Source organism: Telmatherina bonti, assembly GCF_933228915.1.
Source record: "Telmatherina bonti genome assembly, chromosome: 19".
NCBI classification, from domain to species: Eukaryota; Metazoa; Chordata; class Actinopteri; order Atheriniformes; family Telmatherinidae; genus Telmatherina; species Telmatherina bonti.
Window position 1 is genome coordinate 34,804,058 of NC_136617.1, and position 26,523 is coordinate 34,830,580.

Below are 26,523 nucleotides of genomic sequence, written 5' to 3' on the forward strand. Positions count from 1 at the left end.
CAGACATAGACCTGTCTCTAACCAGCTAAAGACCTGTCTCTAACCAGCTATAGACCTGTCTCTAACCAGCTACAGACCTGTCTCTAACCAGCTACAGACTTGTCTCTAACCAGCTAAAGACCTGTCTCTAACCAGCTACAGACCTGTCTCTAACCAGCTATAGATCTGTCTCTAACCAGCTACAGACCTGTCTATAACCAGCTGAAGATCTGTCTCTAACCAGCTATAGTTCTGTCTCTAACCAGCTACAGACCTGTCTCTAACCAGCTATAGACCTATCTCTAACCAGACATAGACCTGTCTCTAACTAGCTACAGGCCTGTCTCTAACCAGCTATAGACCCTTCTCTAACCAGCTATAGACCTGTCTCTAACCAGCTACAGACCTGTCTCTAACCAGCTACAGACTTGTCTCTAACCAGCTACAGACCTGTCTCTAACCAGTCATAGACTTGTCTCTAACCAGACATAGACCTGTCTCTAACCAGCTACAGACCTGTCTCTAACTAATTACAGACCTGTCTCTAACCAGCTACAGACCTGTCTCTAACCAGCTATAGACCTGTCTCTAACCAGTCATAGACTTGTCTCTAACCAGACATAGACCTGTCTCTAACCAGCTACAGACCTGTCTCTAACCAGACATAGACCTGTCTCTAACCAGCTACAGACCTGTCTCTAACTAATTAAAGACCTGTCTCTAACCAGCTACAGACCTGTCTCTAACCAGCTACAGACTTGTCTCTAACCAGACATAGACCTGTCTCTAACCAGCTACAGACCTGTCTCTAACTAATTACAGACCTGTCTCTAACCAGCTATAGACCTATCTCTAACCAGACATAGACCTGTCTCTAACTAGCTACAGACCTGTCTCTAACCAGCTATAGACCTGTCTCTAACCAGCTACAGACCTATCTCTAACCAGTTATAGATCTGTCTCTAACCAGACATAGACCTGTCTCTAACCAGCTACAGACCTGTCTCTAACCAGCTATAGACCCTTCTCTAACCAGCTATAGACCTGTCTCTAACCAGCTACAGACCTGTCTCTAACCAGCTACAGACCTTTCTCTAACCAGCTACAGACCTGTCTCTAACCAGCTATAGATCTGTCTCTAACCAGCTACAGACCTTTCTCTAACCAGCTATAGACCTGTCTCTAACCAGCTACAGATCTATCTCTAACCAGCTACAGACCTGTCTCTAACCAGCTATAGATCTGTCTCTAACCAGCTATAGATCTGTCTCTAACCAGCTACAGACCTGTCTCTAACCAGCTACAGACTTGTCTCTAACCAGCTATAGATCTGTCTCTAACCAGTTACAGACCTGTCTCTAACCAGCTACATACCTGTCTCTAACCACCTAAAGACCACTCTCTAACCAGCTACAGACCTGTCTCTAACCAGCTACAGACCTGTCTCTAACCAGCTATAGACCAGTCTCTAACCAGATATAGACCTGTCTCTAACCAGCTAAAGACCTGTCTCTAACCAGCTATAGACCAGTCTCTAACCAGATATAGACCTGTCTCTAACCAGCTAAAGACCTGTCTCTAACCAGACATAGACCTATTTCTAACCAGACATAGACCTGTCTCTAACTAGCTACAGACCTGTCTCTAACCAGCTATAGACCTATCTCTAACCAGACATAGACCTGTCTCTAACCAGCTAAAGACCTGTCTCTAACCAGCTATAGACCTGTCTCTAACCAGCTACAGACCTGTCTCTAACCAGCTACAGACCTGTCTCTAACCAGCTAAAGACCTGTCTCTAACCAGCTACAGACCTGTCTCTAACCAGCTATAGATCTGTCTCTAACCAGCTACAGACCTGTCTATAACCAGCTGAAGATCTGTCTCTAACCAGCTATAGATCTGTCTCTAACCAGCTACAGACCTGTCTCTAACCAGCTATAGACCTATCTCTAACCAGACATAGACCTGTCTCTAACTAGCTACAGGCCTGTCTCTAACCAGCTATAGACCCTTCTCTAACCAGCTATAGACCTGTCTCTAACCAGCTACAGACCTGTCTCTAACCAGCTACAGACTTGTCTCTAACCAGCTACAGACCTGTCTCTAACCAGTCATAGACTTGTCTCTAACCAGACATAGACCTGTCTCTAACCAGCTACAGACCTGTCTCTAACTAATTACAGACCTGTCTCTAACCAGCTACAGACCTGTCTCTAACCAGCTATAGACCTGTCTCTAACCAGTCATAGACTTGTCTCTAACCAGACATAGACCTGTCTCTAACCAGCTACAGACCTGTCTCTAACCAGACATAGACCTGTCTCTAACCAGCTACAGACCTGTCTCTAACTAATTAAAGACCTGTCTCTAACCAGCTACAGACCTGTCTCTAACCAGCTACAGACTTGTCTCTAACCAGACATAGACCTGTCTCTAACCAGCTACAGACCTGTCTCTAACTAATTACAGACCTGTCTCTAACCAGCTACAGACCTGTGTCTAACCAGATATAGACCTGTCTCTAACCAGCTATAGACCTGTCTCTAACCAGCTATAGACCTGTTTCTAACCAGCTACAGACCTGTCTCTAACCAGCTACAGACCTGTCTCTAACCAGCTGTAGACATATCTCTAACCAGACATAGACCTATCTCTAACCAGACATAGACCTGTCTCTAACCAGCTACAGACCTGTCTCTAACCAGCTATAGACCCTTCTCTAACCAGCTATAGACCTGTCTCTAACCAGCTACAGACCTGTCTCTAACCAGCTACAGACCTTTCTCTAACCAGCTACAGACCTGTCTCTAACCAGCTATAGATCTGTCTCTAACCAGCTAAAGACCTGTCTCTAACCAGCTATAGATCTGTCTCTAACCAGCTCTAGATCTGTCTCTAACCAGCTACAGACCTGTCTCTAACCAGTTATAGATCTGTCTCTAACCAGCTATAGATCTGTCTCTAACCAGCTACAGACCTGTCTCTAACCAGCTACAGACTTGTCTCTAACCAGCTATAGATCTGTCTCTAACCAGTTACAGACCTGTCTCTAACCAGCTACAGACCTGTCTCTAACCAGCTACATACCACTCTCTAACCAGCTACAGTCCTGTCTCTAACCAGCTATAGACCAGTCTCTAACCAGCTACAGACCTGTCTCTAACCAGCTATAGACATATCTCTAACCAGACATAGACCTATCTCTAACCAGACATAGACCTGTCTCTAACCAGCTACAGACCTGTCTCTAACCAGCTACATACCACTCTCTAACCAGCTACAGTCCTGTCTCTAACCAGCTATAGACCAGTCTCTAACCAGCTACAGACCTGTCTCTAACCAGCTATAGACATATCTCTAACCAGACATAGACCTATCTCTAACCAGACATAGACCTGTCTCTAACCAGCTACAGACCTGTCTCTAACCAGCTACATACCACTCTCTAACCAGCTACAGTCCTGTCTCTAACCAGCTATAGACCAGTCTCTAACCAGCTACAGACCTGTCTCTAACCAGCTATAGACATATCTCTAACCAGACATAGACCTATCTCTAACCAGCTATAGACCCTTCTCTAACCAGCTATAGACCTGTCTCTAACCAGCTACAGACCTGTCTCTAACCAGCTACAGACCTTTCTCTAACCAGCTACAGATCTATCTCTAACCAGCTACAGACCTGTCTCTAACCAGCTATAGATCTGTCTCTAACCAGCTATAGATCTGTCTCTAACCAGCTACAGACCTGTCTCTAACCAGCTACAGACTTGTCTCTAACCAGCTATAGATCTGTCTCTAACCAGTTACAGACCTGTCTCTAACCAGCTACATACCTGTCTCTAACCACCTACAGACCACTCTCTAACCAGCTACAGACCTGTCTCTAACCAGCTACAGACCTGTCTCTAACCAGCTATAGACCAGTCTCTAACCAGATATAGACCTGTCTCTAACGAGCTACAGACCTGTCTCTAACCAGACATAGACCTATTTCTAACCAGACATAGACCTGTCTCTAACTAGCTACAGACCTGTCTCTAACCAGCTATAGACCTATCTCTAACCAGACATAGACCTGTCTCTAACCAGCTAAAGACCTGTCTCTAACCAGCTATAGACCTGTCTCTAACCAGCTACAGACCTGTCTCTAACCAGCTACAGACTTGTCTCTAACCAGCTAAAGACCTGTCTCTAACCAGCTACAGACCTGTCTCTAACCAGCTATAGACCTGTCTCTAACTAGCTACAGACCTGTCTATAACCAGCTGAAGATCTGTCTCTAACCAGCTATAGATCTGTCTCTAACCAGCTACAGACCTGTCTCTAACCAGCTATAGACCTATCTCTAACCAGACATAGACCTGTCTCTAACTAGCTACAGGCCTGTCTCTAACCAGCTATAGACCCTTCTCTAACCAGCTATAGACCTGTCTCTAACCAGCTACAGACCTGTCTCTAACCAGCTACAGACTTGTCTCTAACCAGCTACAGACCTGTCTCTAACCAGTCATAGACTTGTCTCTAACCAGACATAGACCTGTCTCTAACCAGCTACAGACCTGTCTCTAACTAATTACAGACCTGTCTCTAACCAGCTAATGACCACTCTCTAACCAGCTATAGACCTGTCTCTAACCAGTCATAGACTTGTCTCTAACCAGACATAGACCTGTCTCTAACCAGCTACAGACCTGTCTCTAACCAGACATAGACCTGTCTCTAACCAGCTACAGACCTGTCTCTAACTAATTAAAGACCTGTCTCTAACCAGCTACAGACCTGTCTCTAACCAGCTACAGACTTGTCTCTAACCAGACACAGACCTGTCTCTAACCAGCTACAGACCTGTCTCGAACCAGATATAGACCTGTCTCTAACCAGCTATAGACCTGTCTCTAACCAGCTATAGACCTGTCTCTAAACAGCTACAGACCTGTCTCTAACCAGCTACAGACCTGTCTCTAACCAGCTATAGACATATCTCTAACCAGAAGTAGACCTATCTCTAACCAGACATAGACCTGTCTCTAACCAGCTACAGACCTGTCTCTAACCAGCTATAGACCCTTCTCTAACCAGCTATAGACCTGTCTCTAACCAGCTACAGACCTGTCTCTAACCAGCTACAGACTTGTCTCTAACCAGCTAAAGACCTGTCTCTAACCAGCTACAGACCTGTCTCTAACCAGCTATAGATCTGTCTCTAACCAGCTACAGACCTGTCTATAACCAGCTGAAGATCTGTCTCTAACCAGCTATAGATCTGTCTCTAACCAGCTACAGACCTGTCTCTAACCAGCTATAGACCTGTCTCTAACTAGCTACAGGCCTGTCTCTAACCAGCTATAGACCCTTCTCTAACCAGCTATAGACCTGTCTCTAACCAGCTACAGACCTGTCTCTAACCAGCTACAGACTTGTCTCTAACCAGCTACAGACCTGTCTCTAACCAGTCATAGACTTGTCTCTAACCAGACATAGACCTGTCTCTAACCAGCTACAGACCTGTCTCTAACCAGACATAGACCTGTCTCTAACCAGCTACAGACCTGTCTCTAACTAATTAAAGACCTTTCTCTAACCAGCTACAGACCTGTCTCTAACCAGCTCCAGACTTGTCTCTAACCAGACACAGACCTGTCTCTAACCAGCTACAGACCTGTCTCGAACCAGATATAGACCTGTCTCTAACCAGCTATAGACCTGTCTCTAACCAGCTATAGACCTGTCTCTAAACAGCTACAGACCTGTCTCTAACCAGCTACAGACCTGTCTCTAACCGGCTATAGACATATCTCTAACCAGAAGTAGACCTATCTCTAACCAGACATAGACCTGTCTCTAACCAGCTACAGACCTGTCTCTAACCAGCTATAGACCCTTCTCTAACCAGCTATAGACCTGTCTCTAACCAGCTACAGACCTGTCTCTAACCAGCTACAGACCTTTCTCTAACCAGCTACAGACCTGTCTCTAACCAGCTATAGATCTGTCTCTAACCAGCTAAAGACCTGTCTCTAACCAGCTATAGATCTGTCTCTAACCAGCTCTAGATCTGTCTCTAACCAGCTACAGACCTGTCTCTAACCAGTTATAGATCTGTCTCTAACCAGCTATAGATCTGTCTCTAACCAGCTACAGACCACTCTCTAACCAGCTACAGTCCTTTCTCTAACCAGCTATAGACCAGTCTCTAACCAGATATAGACGTGTCTCTAACCAGCTGTAGACCTGTCTCTAACCAGCTACAGACCTGTCTCTAACCAGCTACAGACCTGTCTCTAACCAGACATAGACCTGTCTCTAACCAGCTACAGACCTGTCTCTAACCAGCTACAGACCTGTCTCTAACCAGCTACAGACCTGTCTCTAACCAGACATAGACCTGTCTCTAACCAGCTACAGACCTGTCTCTAACCAGATATAGACCTGTCTCTAACCAGCTGTAGACCTGTCTCTAACCAGCTACAGACCTGTCTCTAACCAGCTACAGACCTGTCTCGAACCAGACATAGACCTGTCTCTAACCAGCTACAGACCTGTCTCTAACCAGCTATAGACCTGTCTCTAACCAGCTACAGACCTGTCTCTAACCAGCTACTAAACTGTCTCTAACCAGCTATAGACCTATCTCTAACCAGCTACAGACCTGTCTCTAACCAGCTACAGACCTGTCTCTAACCAGATATAGACCTGTCTCTAACCAGCTGTAGACCTGTCTCTAACCAGCTATAGACCTGTCTCTAACCAGCTATAGACCTGTCTCTAACCAGCTACAGATCTATCTCTAACCAGCTACAGACCTGTCTCTAACCAGCTATAGATCTGTCTCTAACCAGCTATAGATCTGTCTCTAACCAGCTACAGACCTGTCTCTAACCAGCTACAGACTTGTCTCTAACCAGCTATAGATCTGTCTCTAACCAGTTACAGACCTGTCTCTAACCAGCTACAGACCACTCTCTAACCAGCTATAGACCTGTCTCTAACCAGCTATAGACCAGTCTCTAACCAGATATAGACCTGTCTCTAACCAGCTACAGACCTGTCTCTAACCAGACATAGACCTGTCTCTAACCAGCTACAGACCTGTCTCTAACCAGCTATAGACCTGTCTCTAACCAGCTACAGACCTGTCTCTAACCAGCTACAGACCTGTCTCTAACCAGCTATAGACCTATCTCTAACCAGACATAGACCTGTCTCTAACTAGCTACAGACCTGTCTCTAACCAGCTATAGACCTATCTCTAACCAGACATAGACCTGTCTCTAACCAGCTAAAGACCTGTCTCTAACCAGCTATAGACCTGTCTCTAACCAGCTACAGACCTGTCTCTAACCAGCTACAGACTTGTCTCTAACCAGCTCTAGATCTGTCTCTAACCAGCTACAGACCTGTCTCTAACCAGCTATAGATCTGTCTCTAACCAGCTACAGACCTGTCTCTAACCAGCTACAGACCTGTCTCTAACCAGCTATAGACCTGTCTCTAACCAGACATAGACCTGTCTCTAACTAGCTACAGACCTGTCTCTAACCAGCTATAGACCTATCTCTAACCAGACATAGACCTGTCTCTAACCAGCTAAAGACCTGTCTCTAACCAGCTAAAGACCTGTCTCTAACCAGCTACAGACCTGTCTCTAACCAGCTACAGACCTGTCTCTAACCAGCTACAGACTTGTCTCTAACCAGCTACAGACCTGTCTATAACCAGCTGAAGATCTGTCTCTAACCAGCTATAGATCTGTCTCTAACCAGCTACAGACCTGTCTCTAACCAGCTATAGATCTGTCTCTAACCAGCTATAGATCTGTCTCTAACCAGCTCTAGATCTGTCTCTAACCAGCTACAGACCTGTCTCTAACCAGCTATAGATCTGTCTCTAACCAGCTATAGATCTGTCTCTAACCAGCTATAGATCTGTCTCTAACCAGCTACAGACCTGTCTATAACCAGCTATAGATCTGTCTCTAACCAGCTATAGATCTGTCTCTAACCAGCTACAGACCTGTCTCTAACCAGCTACAGACTTGTCTCTAACCAGCTATAGATCTGTCTCTAACCAGCTATAGATCTGTCTCTAACCAGCTACAGACCTGTCTCTAACCAGCTACAGACTTGTCTCTAACTAGCTACAGACCTGTCTCTAACCAGCTACAGACCTATCTCTAACCAGACATAGACCTGTCTCTAACCAGCTAAAGACCTGTCTCTAACCAGCTATAGACCTGTCTCTAACCAGCTACAGACCTGTCTCTAACCAGCTACAGACTTGTCTCTAACCAGCTACAGACCTGTCTATAACCAGCTGAAGATCTGTCTCTAACCAGCTATAGATCTGTCTCTAACCAGCTACAGACCTGTCTCTAACCAGCTATAGATCTGTCTCTAACCAGCTATAGACCTGTCTCTAACCAGACATAGATCTGTCTCTAACCAGCTACAGACCTGTCTCTAACCAGCTATAGATCTGTCTCTAACCAGCTATAGATCTGTCTCTAACCAGCTATAGATCTGTCTCTAACCAGCTACAGACCTGTCTATAACCAGCTATAGATCTGTCTCTAACCAGCTATAGATCTGACTCTAACCAGCTACAGACCTGTCTATAACCAGCTATAGATCTGTCTCTAACCAGCTATAGATCTGTCTCTAACCAGCTACAGACCTGTCTCTAACCAGCTACAGACCTGTCTCTAACCAGCTATAGACCTGTCTCTAACCAGCTACAGATCTATCTCTAACCAGCTACAGACCTGTCTCTAACCAGCTATAGATCTGTCTCTAACCAGCTATAGATCTGTCTCTAACCAGCTACAGACCTGTCTCTAACCAGCTACAGACTTGTCTCTAACCAGCTATAGATCTGTCTCTAACCAGTTACAGACCTGTCTCTAACCAGCTACAGACCACTCTCTAACCAGCTACAGACCTGTCTCTAACCAGCTATAGACCAGTCTCTAACCAGATATAGACCTGTCTCTAACCAGCTACAGACCTGTCTCTAACCAGACATAGACCTGTCTCTAACCAGCTACAGACCTGTCTCTAACCAGCTATAGACCTGTCTCTAACCAGCTACAGACCTGTCTCTAACCAGCTACAGACCTGTCTCTAACAAGCTATAGACCTATCTCTAACCAGACATAGACCTGTCTCTAACTAGCTACAGACCTGTCTCTAACCAGCTATAGACCTATCTCTAACCAGACATAGACCTGTCTCTAACCAGCTAAAGACCTGTCTCTAACCAGCTATAGACCTGTCTCTAACCAGCTACAGACCTGTCTCTAACCAGCTACAGACTTGTCTCTAACCAGCTACAGACCTGTCTCTAACCAGCTACAGACCTGTCTCTAACCAGCTATAGATCTGTCTCTAACCAGCTACAGACCTGTCTCTAACCAGCTACAGACCTGTCTCTAACCAGCTATAGACCTGTCTCTAACCAGCTACAGACCTGTCTCTAACCAGCTACAGACCTGTCTCTAACCAGCTATAGACCTGTCTCTAACCAGACATAGACCTGTCTCTAACTAGCTACAGACCTGTCTCTAACCAGCTATAGACCTATCTCTAACCAGACATAGACCTGTCTCTAACCAGCTAAAGACCTGTCTCTAACCAGCTATAGACCTGTCTCTAACCAGCTACAGACCTGTCTCTAACCAGCTACAGACTTGTCTCTAACCAGCTACAGACCTGTCTATAACCAGCTGAAGATCTGTCTCTAACCAGCTATAGATCTGTCTCTAACCAGCTACAGACCTGTCTCTAACCAGCTATAGATCTGTCTCTAACCAGCTATAGATCTGTCTCTAACCAGCTCTAGATCTGTCTCTAACCAGCTACAGACCTGTCTCTAACCAGCTATAGATCTGTCTCTAACCAGCTATAGATCTGTCTCTAACCAGCTATAGATCTGTCTCTAACCAGCTACAGACCTGTCTATAACCAGCTATAGATCTGTCTCTAACCAGCTATAGATCTGTCTCTAACCAGCTACAGACTTGTCTCTAACCAGCTATAGATCTGTCTCTAACCAGCTATAGATCTGTCTCTAACCAGCTATAGACCTGTCTCTAACCAGCTACAGACTTGTCTCTAACTAGCTACAGACCTGTCTCTAACCAGCTACAGACCTATCTCTAACCAGACATAGACCTGTCTCTAACCAGCTAAAGACCTGTCTCTAACCAGCTATAGACCTGTCTCTAACCAGCTACAGACCTGTCTCTAACCAGCTACAGACTTGTCTCTAACCAGCTACAGACCTGTCTATAACCAGCTGAAGATCTGTCTCTAACCAGCTATAGATCTGTCTCTAACCAGCTACAGACCTGTCTCTAACCAGCTATAGATCTGTCTCTAACCAGCTATAGACCTGTCTCTAACCAGACATAGATCTGTCTCTAACCAGCTACAGACCTGTCTCTAACCAGCTACAGACTTGTCTCTAACCAGCTATAGATCTGTCTCTAACCAGCTATAGATCTGTCTCTAACCAGCTACAGACCTGTCTATAACCAGCTATAGATCTGTCTCTAACCAGCTATAGATCTGTCTCTAACCAGCTATAGATCTGTCTCTAACCAGCTATAGATCTGACTCTAACCAGCTACAGACCTGTCTATAACCAGCTATAGATCTGTCTCTAACCAGCTATAGATCTGTCTCTAACCAGCTACAGACCTGTCTCTAACCAGCTACAGACCTGTCTCTAACCAGCTATAGACCTGTCTCTAACCAGCTACAGATCTATCTCTAACCAGCTACAGACCTGTCTCTAACCAGCTATAGATCTGTCTCTAACCAGCTATAGATCTGTCTCTAACCAGCTACAGACCTGTCTCTAACCAGCTACAGACTTGTCTCTAACCAGCTATAGATCTGTCTCTAACCAGTTACAGACCTGTCTCTAACCAGCTACAGACCACTCTCTAACCAGCTACAGACCTGTCTCTAACCAGCTATAGACCAGTCTCTAACCAGATATAGACCTGTCTCTAACCAGCTACAGACCTGTCTCTAACCAGACATAGACCTGTCTCTAACCAGCTACAGACCTGTCTCTAACCAGCTATAGACCTGTCTCTAACCAGCTACAGACCTGTCTCTAACCAGCTACAGACCTGTCTCTAACAAGCTATAGACCTATCTCTAACCAGACATAGACCTGTCTCTAACTAGCTACAGACCTGTCTCTAACCAGCTATAGACCTATCTCTAACCAGACATAGACCTGTCTCTAACCAGCTAAAGACCTGTCTCTAACCAGCTATAGACCTGTCTCTAACCAGCTACAGACCTGTCTCTAACCAGCTACAGACTTGTCTCTAACCAGCTACAGACCTGTCTCTAACCAGCTACAGACCTGTCTCTAACCAGCTATAGATCTGTCTCTAACCAGCTACAGACCTGTCTCTAACCAGCTACAGACCTGTCTCTAACCAGCTATAGACCTGTCTCTAACCAGCTACAGACCTGTCTCTAACCAGCTACAGACCTGTCTCTAACCAGCTATAGACCTGTCTCTAACCAGACATAGACCTGTCTCTAACTAGCTACAGACCTGTCTCTAACCAGCTATAGACCTATCTCTAACCAGACATAGACCTGTCTCTAACCAGCTAAAGACCTGTCTCTAACCAGCTATAGACCTGTCTCTAACCAGCTACAGACCTGTCTCTAACCAGCTACAGACTTGTCTCTAACCAGCTACAGACCTGTCTATAACCAGCTGAAGATCTGTCTCTAACCAGCTATAGATCTGTCTCTAACCAGCTACAGACCTGTCTCTAACCAGCTATAGATCTGTCTCTAACCAGCTATAGATCTGTCTCTAACCAGCTCTAGATCTGTCTCTAACCAGCTACAGACCTGTCTCTAACCAGCTATAGATCTGTCTCTAACCAGCTATAGATCTGTCTCTAACCAGCTATAGATCTGTCTCTAACCAGCTACAGACCTGTCTATAACCAGCTATAGATCTGTCTCTAACCAGCTATAGATCTGTCTCTAACCAGCTACAGACTTGTCTCTAACCAGCTATAGATCTGTCTCTAACCAGCTATAGATCTGTCTCTAACCAGCTATAGACCTGTCTCTAACCAGCTACAGACTTGTCTCTAACTAGCTACAGACCTGTCTCTAACCAGCTACAGACCTATCTCTAACCAGACATAGACCTGTCTCTAACCAGCTAAAGACCTGTCTCTAACCAGCTATAGACCTGTCTCTAACCAGCTACAGACCTGTCTCTAACCAGCTACAGACTTGTCTCTAACCAGCTACAGACCTGTCTATAACCAGCTGAAGATCTGTCTCTAACCAGCTATAGATCTGTCTCTAACCAGCTACAGACCTGTCTCTAACCAGCTATAGATCTGTCTCTAACCAGCTATAGACCTGTCTCTAACCAGACATAGATCTGTCTCTAACCAGCTACAGACCTGTCTCTAACCAGCTACAGACTTGTCTCTAACCAGCTATAGATCTGTCTCTAACCAGCTATAGATCTGTCTCTAACCAGCTACAGACCTGTCTATAACCAGCTATAGATCTGTCTCTAACCAGCTATAGATCTGTCTCTAACCAGCTACAGACCTGTCTCTAACCAGCTACAGACCTGTCTCTAACCAGCTACAGACCTGTCTCTAACCTCTTTTATAACCAAGAAGTTTTCATCTTTCATCTTAATAACTTTCTAAATAAAAGCAGAAATCTTGATCAATTCCAGTCCAGTTTCCAACCTCATCAAAGATCTGAAATGGCTATATATACGTATGTGTATATATATATATATATATATATATATATATATATATATATATATATATATATATATATATATATATATACATACGTATATATATATATATATGTTTGTGTTTTGTTAGTTTTGTTTATGTTTTTAAATTAATCATTACAAAAAATTTAATTATATTTAAAAAGATGTGAAGAAGGCTGCACGGTGGCCTCACAGCAAGAAGGTCACTGGTTCGATCCTTGGCTGGTTTGGTCAGTGGCCTTTCTGTGTGGAGTTTGCATGTTCTTCCCGTGTATGCGTGGGTTCTCTCTGGGTACTCCGGCTTCCTCCCACCATCCAACAGACATGCATGATAGGTTGATTGGTCACTCTAAATTACCAGACCAGAGTCAAGCTGTTTTATGTAAACCACTTTGAATAGTTTGGTACATGTAAGCTGCTGTACAGGTAAACTTAACTTTATTATTATTGTTATTGTTCTTATTATTACATTTTAAAGCATAATCAATAATGTGTTTTTTTTATTTCATATGAAACTAATGAGACAACAGAAATGTACTTCTGTTTCCAAAAACCCAAACTAAGTAGTAGAGGGGACTTTTTTTTTTTAAAGAAAATGAAATTCATAATAAACTCTGACAACAGCAGAACTGGCTTTAAAGGGTGAAAGGTTTTCATTCATTCATTCATTCATTTTCCAAATCACTTATTCCAATTCAGGGTTGCGGGGAAGCTGGAGCCTATCCCAGCCGGCTTTGGGCGACAGGCAGGGTACACCCTGGACAGCTTGCCAGTCCATCGCAGGGCGGTTTTCATTCATTATTTAAAAAAGTGCAGAAAGATGAAAGGATGAAAAAGTGAAGAAGTGAATGCTTCAGACGTGTGCAGCAATAAATAATACCTAATAACAACTAAATGACTTTCTGCAGCAGCCGAAGCGCACGGTAATAACTCCACATAAACGCTGCGGTGATGCCTGAAAAAATAAAGAAATGTTCGGTCACCTGGCAGTGAAACAGCTGTTTATACAGCTGGGAACGCCACAAGTTTCCTTTAACCAGTGTATCTTCACACACAGTGCCACACACACACACACACACACACACACACTCGTCTTGGAGTCTATTTCTGGCTCTAATTGGCACATGCACTGAGGAGTGAAAGGCTCTACTTGTTGTCTAAAAGCCTACAGCTGTGCAGCATGCTTGGATGCATCTGTGCAACAGAAGGCCTTGCTCCTTGCACCGCAGACAACGCCTTCGCCATGGAGACAGAAAGAAACACATAATCCGCTGCCTCATCTCTGTGAGTCAGAATGTCAGAATCCACTTCTTTCCATCGTGATTTGAAGCGTTCAGAGTGACGTAGCAGCAGGAATGAAAGGCTGGATTTTATTCCCTTCTTTCTGTCTTGTTGAGGACTTCTGTTAAACAATAGTAGGGAGGTCAGAGGTCACGTCAGGCTGGGCTGGCTCTCACTGGAGCCTTGAAGTCTGCAGAGAACTAAGCTGGACCCAAAGCCTGGTTAGTGAGCTGATCATCACCTCCCCCTGGGCCCAAAACCTCCAAAGAATTCCTGGCATTCCACCGCTTCCATTACAGCGGCAGGGAGAAGAGAGCGCATCACATCACAGGCCGGATGGAAGTTCCCAGACCATCTGCAACGCACCACGAGCATCGAGCAGCGAGAGTCGAGCATCGAGCATCAAGCAGCACGCTGCAAGCAGCATGCAGCGAGCATGACTCTCATAAAGACGCACATACACATTAACATATGAATCTGTGAAGCTGAATGTTTACTTAAATGGACTCTTATGTCTACTCTGAGCAGCCGCTTCGCTCAGCGTTGTTTATATATGTGTATATGTGCAGACAGGCGTAAGCAGTTGCCTAGCAACAGCTGCTGGAGGTGGGAAAAGACAGACAAGCGTTGGCAGAGGCAGAAGGAATTTCTAAGAGAAGAACATTTGAGGAAACCTGAACCTGAGTGTGAACAGCAGGTTGTTTGGCGAGCCGAGGGAGAAAAAGACGTCCTGAACACAACAAGTGTGTTTATCAGAAACTCTGACAGTTAAACTTCATCCAGCGACTCTGGAAACCAGTTGGCACAGATTTTAAACAATTTGTAATCAATTTAATATTTATTTCTTCTTCTTTTTCCAAATGAGTCAACACTGCACATGGTGATGCAATAAAGCATCAGGGTTGCATTAAATCTGTCCTTCATGTAAACACATACCTGAAGGGATCATTTTATCTGAACATGTCAACTGGAGCGCATGTAAACACTGCTGGTCAGACTGGTTTCATCTGAAAAACTTTCTGCAAGATGCTAAACACAAGATGCAACACCCCAGCACATCTAGAAGATGGAGTGATTGAACAGTTTTTAAAAACTAATTAAATAAAACAAATATGTAAAATTTTCAAATAAAAACCTTAAATTAGATTTTTCTTTGGACAATATTAAGCAACTCGATATTATTGAAAACTACAAAAAACCCAAAAAGAATATCTATATCTATCTATCTATCTATCTATCTATCTATCTATCTATCTATCTATCTATCTATATATATATATATATATATATATATATATATATATATATATATATATATATATGTGTGTGTGTGTGTGTGTGTGTGTGTGTGTGTGTGTGTGTGTGTGTCTGTGTGTGTAGTATTTGGAAATATATAGTATATGCACTCATGCTTATACTTAAGCCAGTATATCACATAGTAAAGTGCATGTCAAGCCCTGAGTATGACACAAGCACAAGTCCATAATTCAGTTTCAGATCTTCTGTCTGCACAAAACTTCTCACTTTGTTTAAAAATAATACAAAGAAAGCTGAAAGGAGATGCAGAGCGCCCTTTTCTACCAGAGAAAAGCTTTTCTCCTGGCATCACAGAGCGAAAACAGCCACCCTACCTTGCAGCCCTCACAGGCACTGACGCCGTAGTGGTATCCGGAGGACTTGTCCTGGCAGACGAAGCAGGGTTTGTAGACTCTGGGAGGGGGCGGTGGGGATGGCGGGCTGGGGACGAGCTCCTCAGAGCTGGTGCTCTGAGTTTCAATGGCTGCAGAGAAAACAAACCATACAATGGCGATGAAGATGCTTGTTCTCTGATGACGGACATTTTTAGTTTAAAAGGTTGTACAACATTGTTTACTTTTTCCTAAAAACCCAAATCCCACATGTGATCTTACACGTCAGCGGTGGAAATTGTCTTGTCGAGTCACTTGTACATGAATCTTTTCCACTATTTTGGTTGTTTAACTTCATACAGGAGCAGTTGTTGTTAAAAGAAATTAAATTAAAACATAAAGGTGTATTTCGCCTGAAGAACCTGTCCAGGTTGACCAACCGGCGACCTGTCCAGGTGGACCGACCGGCGACCTCTCCAGGTGGACCGACCGGCGACCTCTCCAGGTGGACCGACCGGCGACCTGTCCAGATGGACCGACCGGCGACCTGTCCAGATGGACCGACCGGCGACCTGTCCAGGTGGACCGACCGGCGACCTGTCCAGGTGGACCGACCGGCGACCTGTCCAGGTGGACCGACCGGCGACCTGTCCAGGTGGACCGACCGGCGACCTCTCCAGGTGGACCGACCGGCGACCTCTCCAGGTGGACCGACCGGCGACCTGTCCAGGTTGACCAACCGGCGACCTCTCCAGGTGGACCGACCGGCGACCTCTCCAGGTGGACCGACCGGCGACCTCTCCAGGTGGACCGACCGGCGACCTGTCCAGGTGGACCGACCGGCGACCTGTCCAGATGGACCGACCGGCGACCTGTCCAGATGGACCGACCGGCGACCTGTCCAGGTGGACCGACCGGCGACCTGTCCAGATGGACCGACCGGCGACCTGTCCAGTTGGACCGACCGGCGACCTCTCCAGGTGGACCGACCGGCGACCTGTCCAGTTGGACCGACCGGCGACCTGTCCAGTTGGACCGACCGGCGACCTGTCCAGGTGGACCGACCGGCGACCTGTCCAGATGGACCGACCGGCGACCTGTCCAGATGGACCGACCGGCGACCTGTCCAGATGGACCGACCGGCGACCTGTCCAGGTGGACCGACCGGCGACCTGTCCAGGTGGACCGACCGGCGACCTCTCCAGGTGGACCGACCGGCGACCTCTCCAGGTGGACCGACCGGCGACCTGTCCAGTTGGACCGACCGGCGACCTGTCCAGGTGGACCGACCGGCGACCTGTCCAGATGGACCGACCGGCGACCTGTCCAGATGGACCGACCGGCGACCTGTCCAGGTGGACCGACCGGCGACCTCTCCAGGTGGACCGACCGGCGACCTGTCCAGATGGACCGACCGGCGACCTGTCCAGGTGGACCGACCGGCGACCTGTCCAGGTGGACCGACCGGCGACCTGTCCAGATGGACCGACCGGCGACCTGTCCAGGTGGACCGACCGGCGACCTGTCCAGGTGGACCGACCGGCGACCTGTCCAGGTGGACCGACCGGCGACCTGTCCAGGTGGACCGACCGGCGACCTCTCCAGGTGGACCGACCGGCGACCTGTCCAGTTGGACCGACCGGCGACCTGTCCAGTTGGACCGACCGGCGACCTGTCCAGGTGGACCGACCGGCGACCTGTCCAGATGGACCGACCGGCGACCTGTCCAGATGGACCGACCGGCGACCTGTCCAGGTGGACCGACCGGCGACCTCTCCAGGTGGACCGACCGGCGACCTCTCCAGGTGGACCGACCGGCGACCTGTCCAGTTGGACCGACCGGCGACCTGTCCAGTTGGACCGACCGGCGACCTGTCCAGGTGGACCGACCGGCGACCTGTCCAGATGGACCGACCGGCGACCTGTCCAGATGGACCGACCGGCGACCTGTCCAGGTGGACCGACCGGCGACCTCTCCAGGTGGACCGACCGGCGACCTGTCCAGATGGACCGACCGGCGACCTGTCCAGGTGGACCGACCGGCGACCTGTCCAGGTGGACCGACCGGCGACCTGTCCAGATGGACCGACCGGCGACCTGTCCAGGTGGACCGACCGGCGACCTGTCCAGGTGGACCGACCGGCGACCTGTCCAGATGGACCGACCGGCGACCTGTCCAGTTGGACCGACCGGCGACCTCTCCAGGTGGACCGACCGGCGACCTGTCCAGTTGGACCGACCGGCGACCTGTCCAGTTGGACCGACCGGCGACCTGTCCAGGTGGACCGACCGGCGACCTGTCCAGATGGACCGACCGGCGACCTGTCCAGATGGACCGACTGGCAACCAACTTACAGCAAAGCATGTCAAACAGCCAACAACACAGAAAAAGAAGTGGATATTGTTGCTATGACCTAGATCAAGCTAAACTTGCCTCAAACATGACCTCATAGGCTGTTTCATATATGATAAACTCTTCATACTCCAAGAGTTCACACTTTCATTACTATTGGGTCCATTTAGTTTTTAAAATTTAAAACTGCACAGAGAAACTTTTTAATCCCAGTAATCCATCATCCAAGCATGCTGTTTCCATGGAAATGTGATGTTTTCATGCAGACATGATGTCTCCACGCAAACATGCTGTTTCCACACAGGCGTGATGTTTTCATGCAGACTCGACGTTTCCATGCAGACGTGATGTTTCCATGCAGACGTGACGTTTCCATGCAGACGTGCTGTTTCCACGCAGACGTGACATTTCCATGCAGGCGTGATGTTTCCATGTAGATGTGATGTTTTCACGTAGACGTGATGTTTCCACGCAGACCTGATGTTTCCATGCAGACGTGACGTTTCCATGCAGACGTGATGTTTCCATGCAGACGTGACGTTTCCATGCAGGCGTGATGTTTCCATGTAGGTGTGATGTTTCCATGCAGACGTGATGTTTCCATGCAGACGTGACGTTTCCATGCAGACGTGACGTTTCCATGCAGGCGTGATGTTTCCATGTAGGCGTGATGTTTCCATGTAGGTGTGATGTTTCCATGCAGACGTGATGTTTCCACGCAGACGTGATGTTTCCATGCAGACGTGATGTTTCCATGCAGGAGTGATGTTTCCATGCAGGCGTGATGTTTCCATGCAGGAGTAATGTTTCCACGCAGACGTGATGTTTCCATGCAGGAGTGATGTTTCCATGCAGGCGTGATGTTTCCATGCAGACGTGATTTTTCCACGCAGACGTGATGTTTCCATGTTATCGTGATGTTTCCATGCAGACATGATGTTTCCACGCAGGTGTGATGTTTCCATGTAGACGTGATGTTTCCACGCAGACGTGATGTTTCCATGTAGATGTGATGTTTCCACACAGGCGTGATGTTTCCATACAGGCGTGATGTTTCCATGTAGGCGTGATGTTTCCATGTAGGTGTGATGTTTCCATGCAGACGTGATGTTTCCACGCAGACCTGATGTTTCCATGCAGACGTGACGTTTCCATGCAGATGTGATGTTTCCATGCAGACGTGACGTTTCCATGCAGGCGTGATGTTTCCATGCAGACGTGACGTTTCCATGCAGGCGTGATGTTTCCATGTAAGCGTGATGTTTCCATGTAGGTGTGATGTTTCCATGCAGACGTGATGTTTCCACGCAGACGTGATGTTTCCATGCAGGAGTGATGTTTCCATGCAGGCGTGATGTTTCCACGCAGACGTGATGTTTCCACGCAGACGTGATGTTTAAATGAACGTATGAATAGATAAAACAGCATAAAAAGCAACCAGAAGTTTGTAGAAATAACACACATAGATCAGCAGTGACTAAGCCTTTTCTCATCTGCACACCATTCTTTTACGTCTGAAACACACACACACACGCACACACACACACACACTGCTTCCATGTTTCCACACTTCTTCCTGCTACATCTACCTGCTATCCTCACTGCAGCCCCTCCACCTCAGCTGCATCCCAAATGTCTTCTTGGCTTTATTCCAGCCATAGAGGATCATTATTTTCCTGCTTTTCTCGTCACTTGTTGATCTTTGGCTGCTCCTGATTGGACGTTACCGTCAGTTTAAGCTCTCTGATTGGTGGAAAGTCTGACAGGAAGTGTCTTCATCATCATGTCCAGGTGAAAATAGAGGTCTCTTAGCAACATGGTAGTGATGGTGATGAAGATGTGATAAATAATGGTGGATTTACCATCTAGAGTCTCTGAATAAACACTACATGTTGTGTCTGGATTGTAAACCTCCTGGATGGATAGAAACGCTGGAAAACCTCCGTAGACCTGCTGGAGGGTCACATGACCATCCCAGTTCTACACCGCTGGTCTTGAGAGGATGATAATGGTTAGATGCGATAGTGGTTGGAGGCACCAGAGATCTGGTGGTTAAAGCAACTTTAAAACTAAAACAAATTCAGTTGCTTCAGTTGACATCTTTGTTGTTTTAGATAAATATGACAGTAGTCTCCAGTAAATTGATCTTTAATCGAAGATGGAAGCAAAGCGATGTTTACACCTTAAAACAAGCTGAACCTGCCTTGGAGTCGGAACGGGAAGCGCAGAGCCGTCTCTCCAGCATCTCTGCTGATCAGATTACACTCCTCCATACTTCATCTGAGGAAACTCAATTACTGACGCTGAGGAACAAGCGTGTATAATTACTGGACCTTAGTCCATTCGTGGAATCCCTTGCTGGTGTAATCTAATCTTCAACATTCACCCTGCGTGAGGTTTCCTGCGACTGCATTGGACAGGATGGCGGCTCCAGGGAGGACGGAATGAGCCTGGCATTGATGTTACATCGAGAATGAAGGGCTGATAAGTAGAAGCGAGGTTAATTAGGCTTTGATGGTTTTTAAATCTATCGATTCCCAGTCTTATCAGGCTTGTAGGAAAGTTTAGCAGCGGGGAAAGTATTTCAGAAACAGTCAGCTCCTCTGAATGTTCCAGCTGACATAACAGCACTGTGTTCGGATCCAGGCAAGATGGCTGGAGCGTTTGTATCAAAGAGGAAGTCTGACAGATTGTTACTGAAGTCAGGTCACTTTGTTGCTTAACTTTTAGTTTGACAGAGTAGCAGGATATGGGTATATAGACATGGGAAGGTGCTGAGAAAAGACAAGAGCTACTTCGTCAGCGCCACCTGGTTACCTGCTTATTAACATAACTATCTAATCAGCCAATCACGTGGCAGCAACTCAGTTTGATTAAAACAACTTACTGAAGTTCAAACTGATCATCAGAATGAAGAAAAATGAAATTAAAGTGACTTTAAACCACTGGTTTCAACCAAGAACTACAGAACATCATCACTGAACACACAACACATCCAACCTGGGAGCAGATGGTCTCCACTAGCAGAAGAACAGATCAGAAACTGCTGGAAACATCATGACAACATGGATCCATCCTGCCGTCAGGATCACCGCTTCAGGCTGCTGCTGGTGGGATGGTGGGGGGTCCCTTAGTCCCAACATGACCTGGTTTAACCTCCACAGCCGACCTGAGTCCTGCTGCTGACCATGTCCATCCCTTTCTGAGCACAGTGTAGCATCTTCTGATGGAAACTTCCAGCAGGATGATGCACCATGTCACAAAGCTCACATCATCTCCACCATGACGATGAGTTCACTGTCCTCCAACGGCTCCACAGTCACCAGATCTACATCCAGCAGAGCAGCTTTGGGATGAGGTGGAACGGGAAATTCTCATCATGATGTGGTGGAACGGGAGATTCTCATCATGATGAGGTGGAACGGGAGATTCTCATCATGATGAGGTGGAACGGGAGATTCTCATCATGATGAGGTGGAACGGGAGATTCTCATCATGATGAGGTGGAACGGGAGATTCTCATCACGATGAGGTGGAACGGGAGATTCTCATCATGATGAGGTGGAAAGGGAGATTCTCATCATGATGAGGTGGAACGGGAGATTCTCATCATGATGAGGTGGAACGGGAGATTCTCATCATGAGGAGGTGGAACGGGAGATTCTCATCATGAGGAGGTGGAACGGGAAATTCTCATCATGATGAGGTGGAACGGGAGATTCTCATCATGATGAGGTGGAACGGGAGATTCTCATCATGATGAGGTGGAACGGGAGATTCTCATCATGATGAGGTGGAACGGGAGATTCTCATCATGATGAGGTGGAACGGGAGATTCTCATGGTGATGAGGTGGAACGGGAGATTCTCATCATGAGGAGGTGGAACGGGAAATTCTCATCATGATGAGGTGGAACGGGAGATTCTCATCATGATGAGGTGGAACGGGAGATTCTCATCATGATGAGGTGGAACGGGAAATTCTCATCATGATGAGGTGGAACGGGAGATTCTCATCATGATGAGGTGGAACGGGAGATTCTCATCATGATGAGGTGGAACGGGAGATTCTCATCATGATGAGGTGGAACGGGAGATTCTCATCATGATGAGGTGGAACGGGAGATTCTCATGGTGATGAGGTGGAACGGGAGATTCTCATCATGATGAGGTGGAACGGGAGATTCTCATGGTGATGAGGTGGAACGGGAGATTCTCATGGTGATGTGGTAGAACGGGATATTCTCATGGTGATGAGGTGGAACGGGAGATTCTCATGGTGATGTGGTGGAACGGGAGATTCTCATGGTGATGAGGTGGAACGGGAGATTCTCAAGGTGATGAGGTGGAACGGGAGATTCTCATGGTGATGAGGTGGAACGGGAGATTCTCATGGTGATGAGGTGGAATGGGAGGTTCTCATCATGATGAGGTGGAACGGGAGATTCTCATGGTGATGAGGTGGAACGGGAGATTCTCATGGTGATGAGGTGGAACGGGAGGTTCTCATGGTGATGAGGTGGAACGGGAGATTCTCATGGTGATGAGGTGGAACGGGAGGTTCTCATGGTGATGAGGTGGAACGGGAGATTCTCATGGTGATGAGGTGGAATGGGAGATTCTCATGGTGATGAGGTGGAACGGGAGATTCTCATGGTGATGAGGTGGAACGGGAGGTTCTCATCATGATGAGGTGGAACGGGAGGTTCTCATGGTGATGAGGTGGAACGGGAGGTTCTCATCATGATGAGGTGGAACGGGAGGTTCTCATGGTGATGAGGTGGAACGGGAGATTCTCATGGTGATGAGGTGGAACGGGAGGTTCTCATGGTGATGAGGTGGAACGGGAGATTCTCATGGTGATGAGGTGGAACGGGAGGTTCTCATCATGATGAGGTGGAACGGGAGGTTCTCATGGTGATGAGGTGGAACGGGAGATTCTCATGGTGATGAGGTGGAACAGGAGATTCTCATGGTGATGAGGTGGAACGGGAGATTCTCATGGTGATGAGGTGGAACGGGAGGTTCTCATGGTGCAGCAACTGTGTGATGCTTCATGTTGTGTAAATTCTAAAGGTAAATAGGGAAACTAATTGGGATGAATTGTGTTGCACCAGTCATTCGTACTGTTGTTGCATCTCTTACATGATAAAAACTGTACACTTCTTAACACTGAGATGAGATCTGGTAAGAAAAACGGATTATAAAAACCTAAATGGATATTTAGGGTGTTTTATTCAGTTAAGCATCAGATTAATGAGGTCACCTTTGTATAAACTAAAGGCTGGGTGGGTGTGGAACGGGGTTCTCTGGGGGCTTTCATCACACTGAATAACTTTTGCTCAGTTCCAGGAAAAGTCAGTCCCATTTTTCTGAAACCAAATATATGTGCAATGTGTTTGTTTTTGTCCATTTTCCAGATGGAAGTCTATGAAATGCAAACAGCAGGCAGATGTTTCATGTCGTTGGGATGGCATCAGACACCATGGATTCTGTGGTTTAAAACCCAACCAGCTTTTTCACTTTCAAACCAAAGAACATCAGGAAAGAAAAAATGGCAGCGACTGGGCTTAAACCAGACTGAAATGGTAGGATCCAGGGAAAGTGAGAGGACAAGAGCAGGTTCGTGCATGAGCAAACTTGTGTCAGCGGCCATCCCACTGGTACCTGCAGTGTTTCTGCCCTGCTGCCAGGGAAGGGGGCTGTCCTCCCTCTGCAGCCATGACCAGCTGCGTTGTACATGATGAACTAACACCTGTCTGAGTGGAAGAATTCAGGATTTCTTTGCTGGATGTTGGAAAGGAAACGCTGTCCGACCCCGTTGCTGCTGTTTATGTGTGTAAGATTCCAGAGGTGGTGATGAAGATGTGTGACTACTGAGCACAAAGCAGTGTAGGACAGCCTTCACCAGGTGGTGCAGCACATTTTAACACACATCTAACTGAAAAATAGTTTTTGCTACTGATTGTAACGGCTGGGTGGTCCCTGACTGAGGGGGCAACAATGCAGCCCGGTCGCCTATTTGCAACTCATGGCTGCCTCTGAGAGGCTGTGTGGCCACCTGCAGACAGATGGGACGCATTAATATAGATGCCTTCAGTCAGTGTGTGTGTGTGTGTGTGTGCGCATGCACGTGTGTGAGAGCGTGGGGATGGTCATTGGGTACCTGCATGGGTTATATCAGCTGCAGAGAAGCATTTTTCCATTTTCCGCATGATTAAACTTTGCGGCGGCTTCTCTGCATGTTAACATACACAGAAAGCTCCTGTAGAGACATGCCGGCTGCTCAACATGTCCGGCTTTCAGGAGCCGGCAGACAGAAAAGCGAAGCTTGAACCCTTAGCCTCTGGCTGAACCTGCCGGGGGGTCGGACAGGAAAGTACACCCTCCCTGCTGGAGGCTGGGCTGAATGGGGGGAAGCGGTTCCAGGACTATTGATAGCAGGTGCACAGTGAAATGCTGCCCACGCTGGCTTGTTTTCCATGTCAGTCAGCATACGCGATGAGGAGACTGGCCGAAAAACTTTGTTCTAACCCGGAGGCGCCTTCCAGGACCAAACGTGTGTTTTCTGCTTGTTTGTGGCTCTGATTCTTCATGTCTGTTTCAGTTTACAGGATAGTTACAAGAAACGTCACCAGATTCTTTTAGTATTATATTTAAAATCCCACAAATGTTTTTAATAATTGACAATAAATAACTACTTCCTGAATTTGCATGATAAACACATATTTCTGACACGACTATGATCCTAAAGGCATCAAAAGTTTTCCTTATAATTTTTGTATCTGGTCGGAAGTTGTTGAAAAGATCTGAAGCGAAAAAGCAAAAACATAATATTTTTATGACCCTTGTATGAGCGTTTTGATATCTAAAGGTAAAAAGTTTAATGGAGTGAACATGCAGACAAACTGTATGTGACTCTGATTCTCTCCAAACGTCCGGAATAAAGCAAACGGAGATCTTCAGACATCTTCCTCACCTTGTCTTCAGGACACAAAAACTTCTATTTCAAATCTCTGCCATGAGGTTTTTTCAGCAGTGGAGCCGTTCCTGATTAAATTCTGTGGTGACATGCCTATAAATAGCCGAGGGGGGGTTGGGGGGTGAATTACATTTTGATTGAGTGACGAGATGAAGACTTGGCTCGATCATCTCAGCGTCTGATAAAGAAGATCACATGAATAATGTAACTTTGATCGAAACGTTTAGCTTCGCATCTAGAGGAAGGAAAACATTTACCTTTTGAAAAGCTAGAAGTAGAAAACGTTTTTTATGCACAGCGAGCCTCGTCGCAGCGCAGAACAGCGACCTGACCTGGTCATGATCCGTTCTAACGGACTGGGAACGACGTTCCTCCTCGGCGCCAGGCCAGCTGCACCCAGTGGTTAGACCCCATCCATCAAGGGAAGTTTGCATTATTCATGCATTCATTCATGCATTCATTCACTCATCATCCAAAACGCTTAATCCGATAAAGGGTCGCGGGAAGCTGGAGCCTATCCCAGCAGTGTTTGGGCGAAATGCACGGTACACCCTGGACAGCTTGCCAGTCCATCGCAGGGGAGTTTGAATTATTAAGATGCCAAATTCTGGATCAATAATTCAGTATTGAGTGAAGAACAAACACTAAGAATTTGAACTATAGAATACATTATTACGACTATTATTAGGCAAACAAAGCCTTCGGCCTCTTCTTTAAATCCGAGTACGCAGCACAAATAGCAAATATTTCAGAGGTGGAGCATCAAAGTTTCTGTCTGCACACCAGGTACAATGCCAAACTGCAAATAAATGATGAAGATTTGAAACAAACAATGTGGAAAAATTCCAGATCAAGTAAGGACGATATAATGCTGAGGCTGCTGGGTTCATCCTGCTGACCCTGAACTGAAATAAGCAGCATAAAAATAGAGAAATGAATGAATGAATTAAACTCTGAAAAACGTTCAACCGAACTGATGGAAACAAGTCTTTAACTATCATGCTAACATGCTCTTCACGGCTAACATCTGGTGACAAAGCTAACTGCCAATTGCTGATTTCTCAACGTCTTTTGGATGCACCACGTTCAGATTACTTCATAGACTGGTACTAGGACTGGGCGATTAATCAGATTTTATTCTCAGTACGATCTGGGTTTCCATCGATGATAAAACTAAAAGGGTGTGATTATTTTTCTCTCTGCAGTTTCCTCTCCTGCTGTCTTCAGCTGCTAATCGAGCGTCTCTGGCGTTGCAGCGCTGTGCTGTAAACTCCTCCCACAGCCGCTTTGCTTTCATTCAGACACTGTTGCCAACTTGGAGACTTTCTCGCTAAATCTGGTGACTTTTTTTGTTAAAAGCGACAAATCTAGCAGCTTTTACTGGAGTTATTAGAGACTTTTCTGGTGTTGTGGCGACTGACTTGAAGGCACATATTGTTCTGCAGTTACTGTAAGGAAGGAGCAGCGGGAGCCTCTCCCGTCCTAAAGCACTCCCAGGCGG

General features: G+C 46.6%; 1 protein-coding gene across 1 annotated transcript in view; it reads right to left on the reverse strand.

The window, feature by feature from the left end:
* LOC306770027 (retinoic acid receptor beta-like) overlaps nucleotides 1-26,523 on the reverse strand; it is a gene marked incomplete at both ends in the record, with an annotated part of 192,957 nt that overhangs the window by 150,407 nt on the left and 16,027 nt on the right. The window contains one exon of the mRNA XM_079258796.1: nucleotides 15,692-15,840. Coding sequence (XP_079114922.1) covers nucleotides 15,692-15,840 — 149 coding nt within the window. The remainder of the gene's footprint in view (nucleotides 1-15,691; nucleotides 15,841-26,523) is intronic.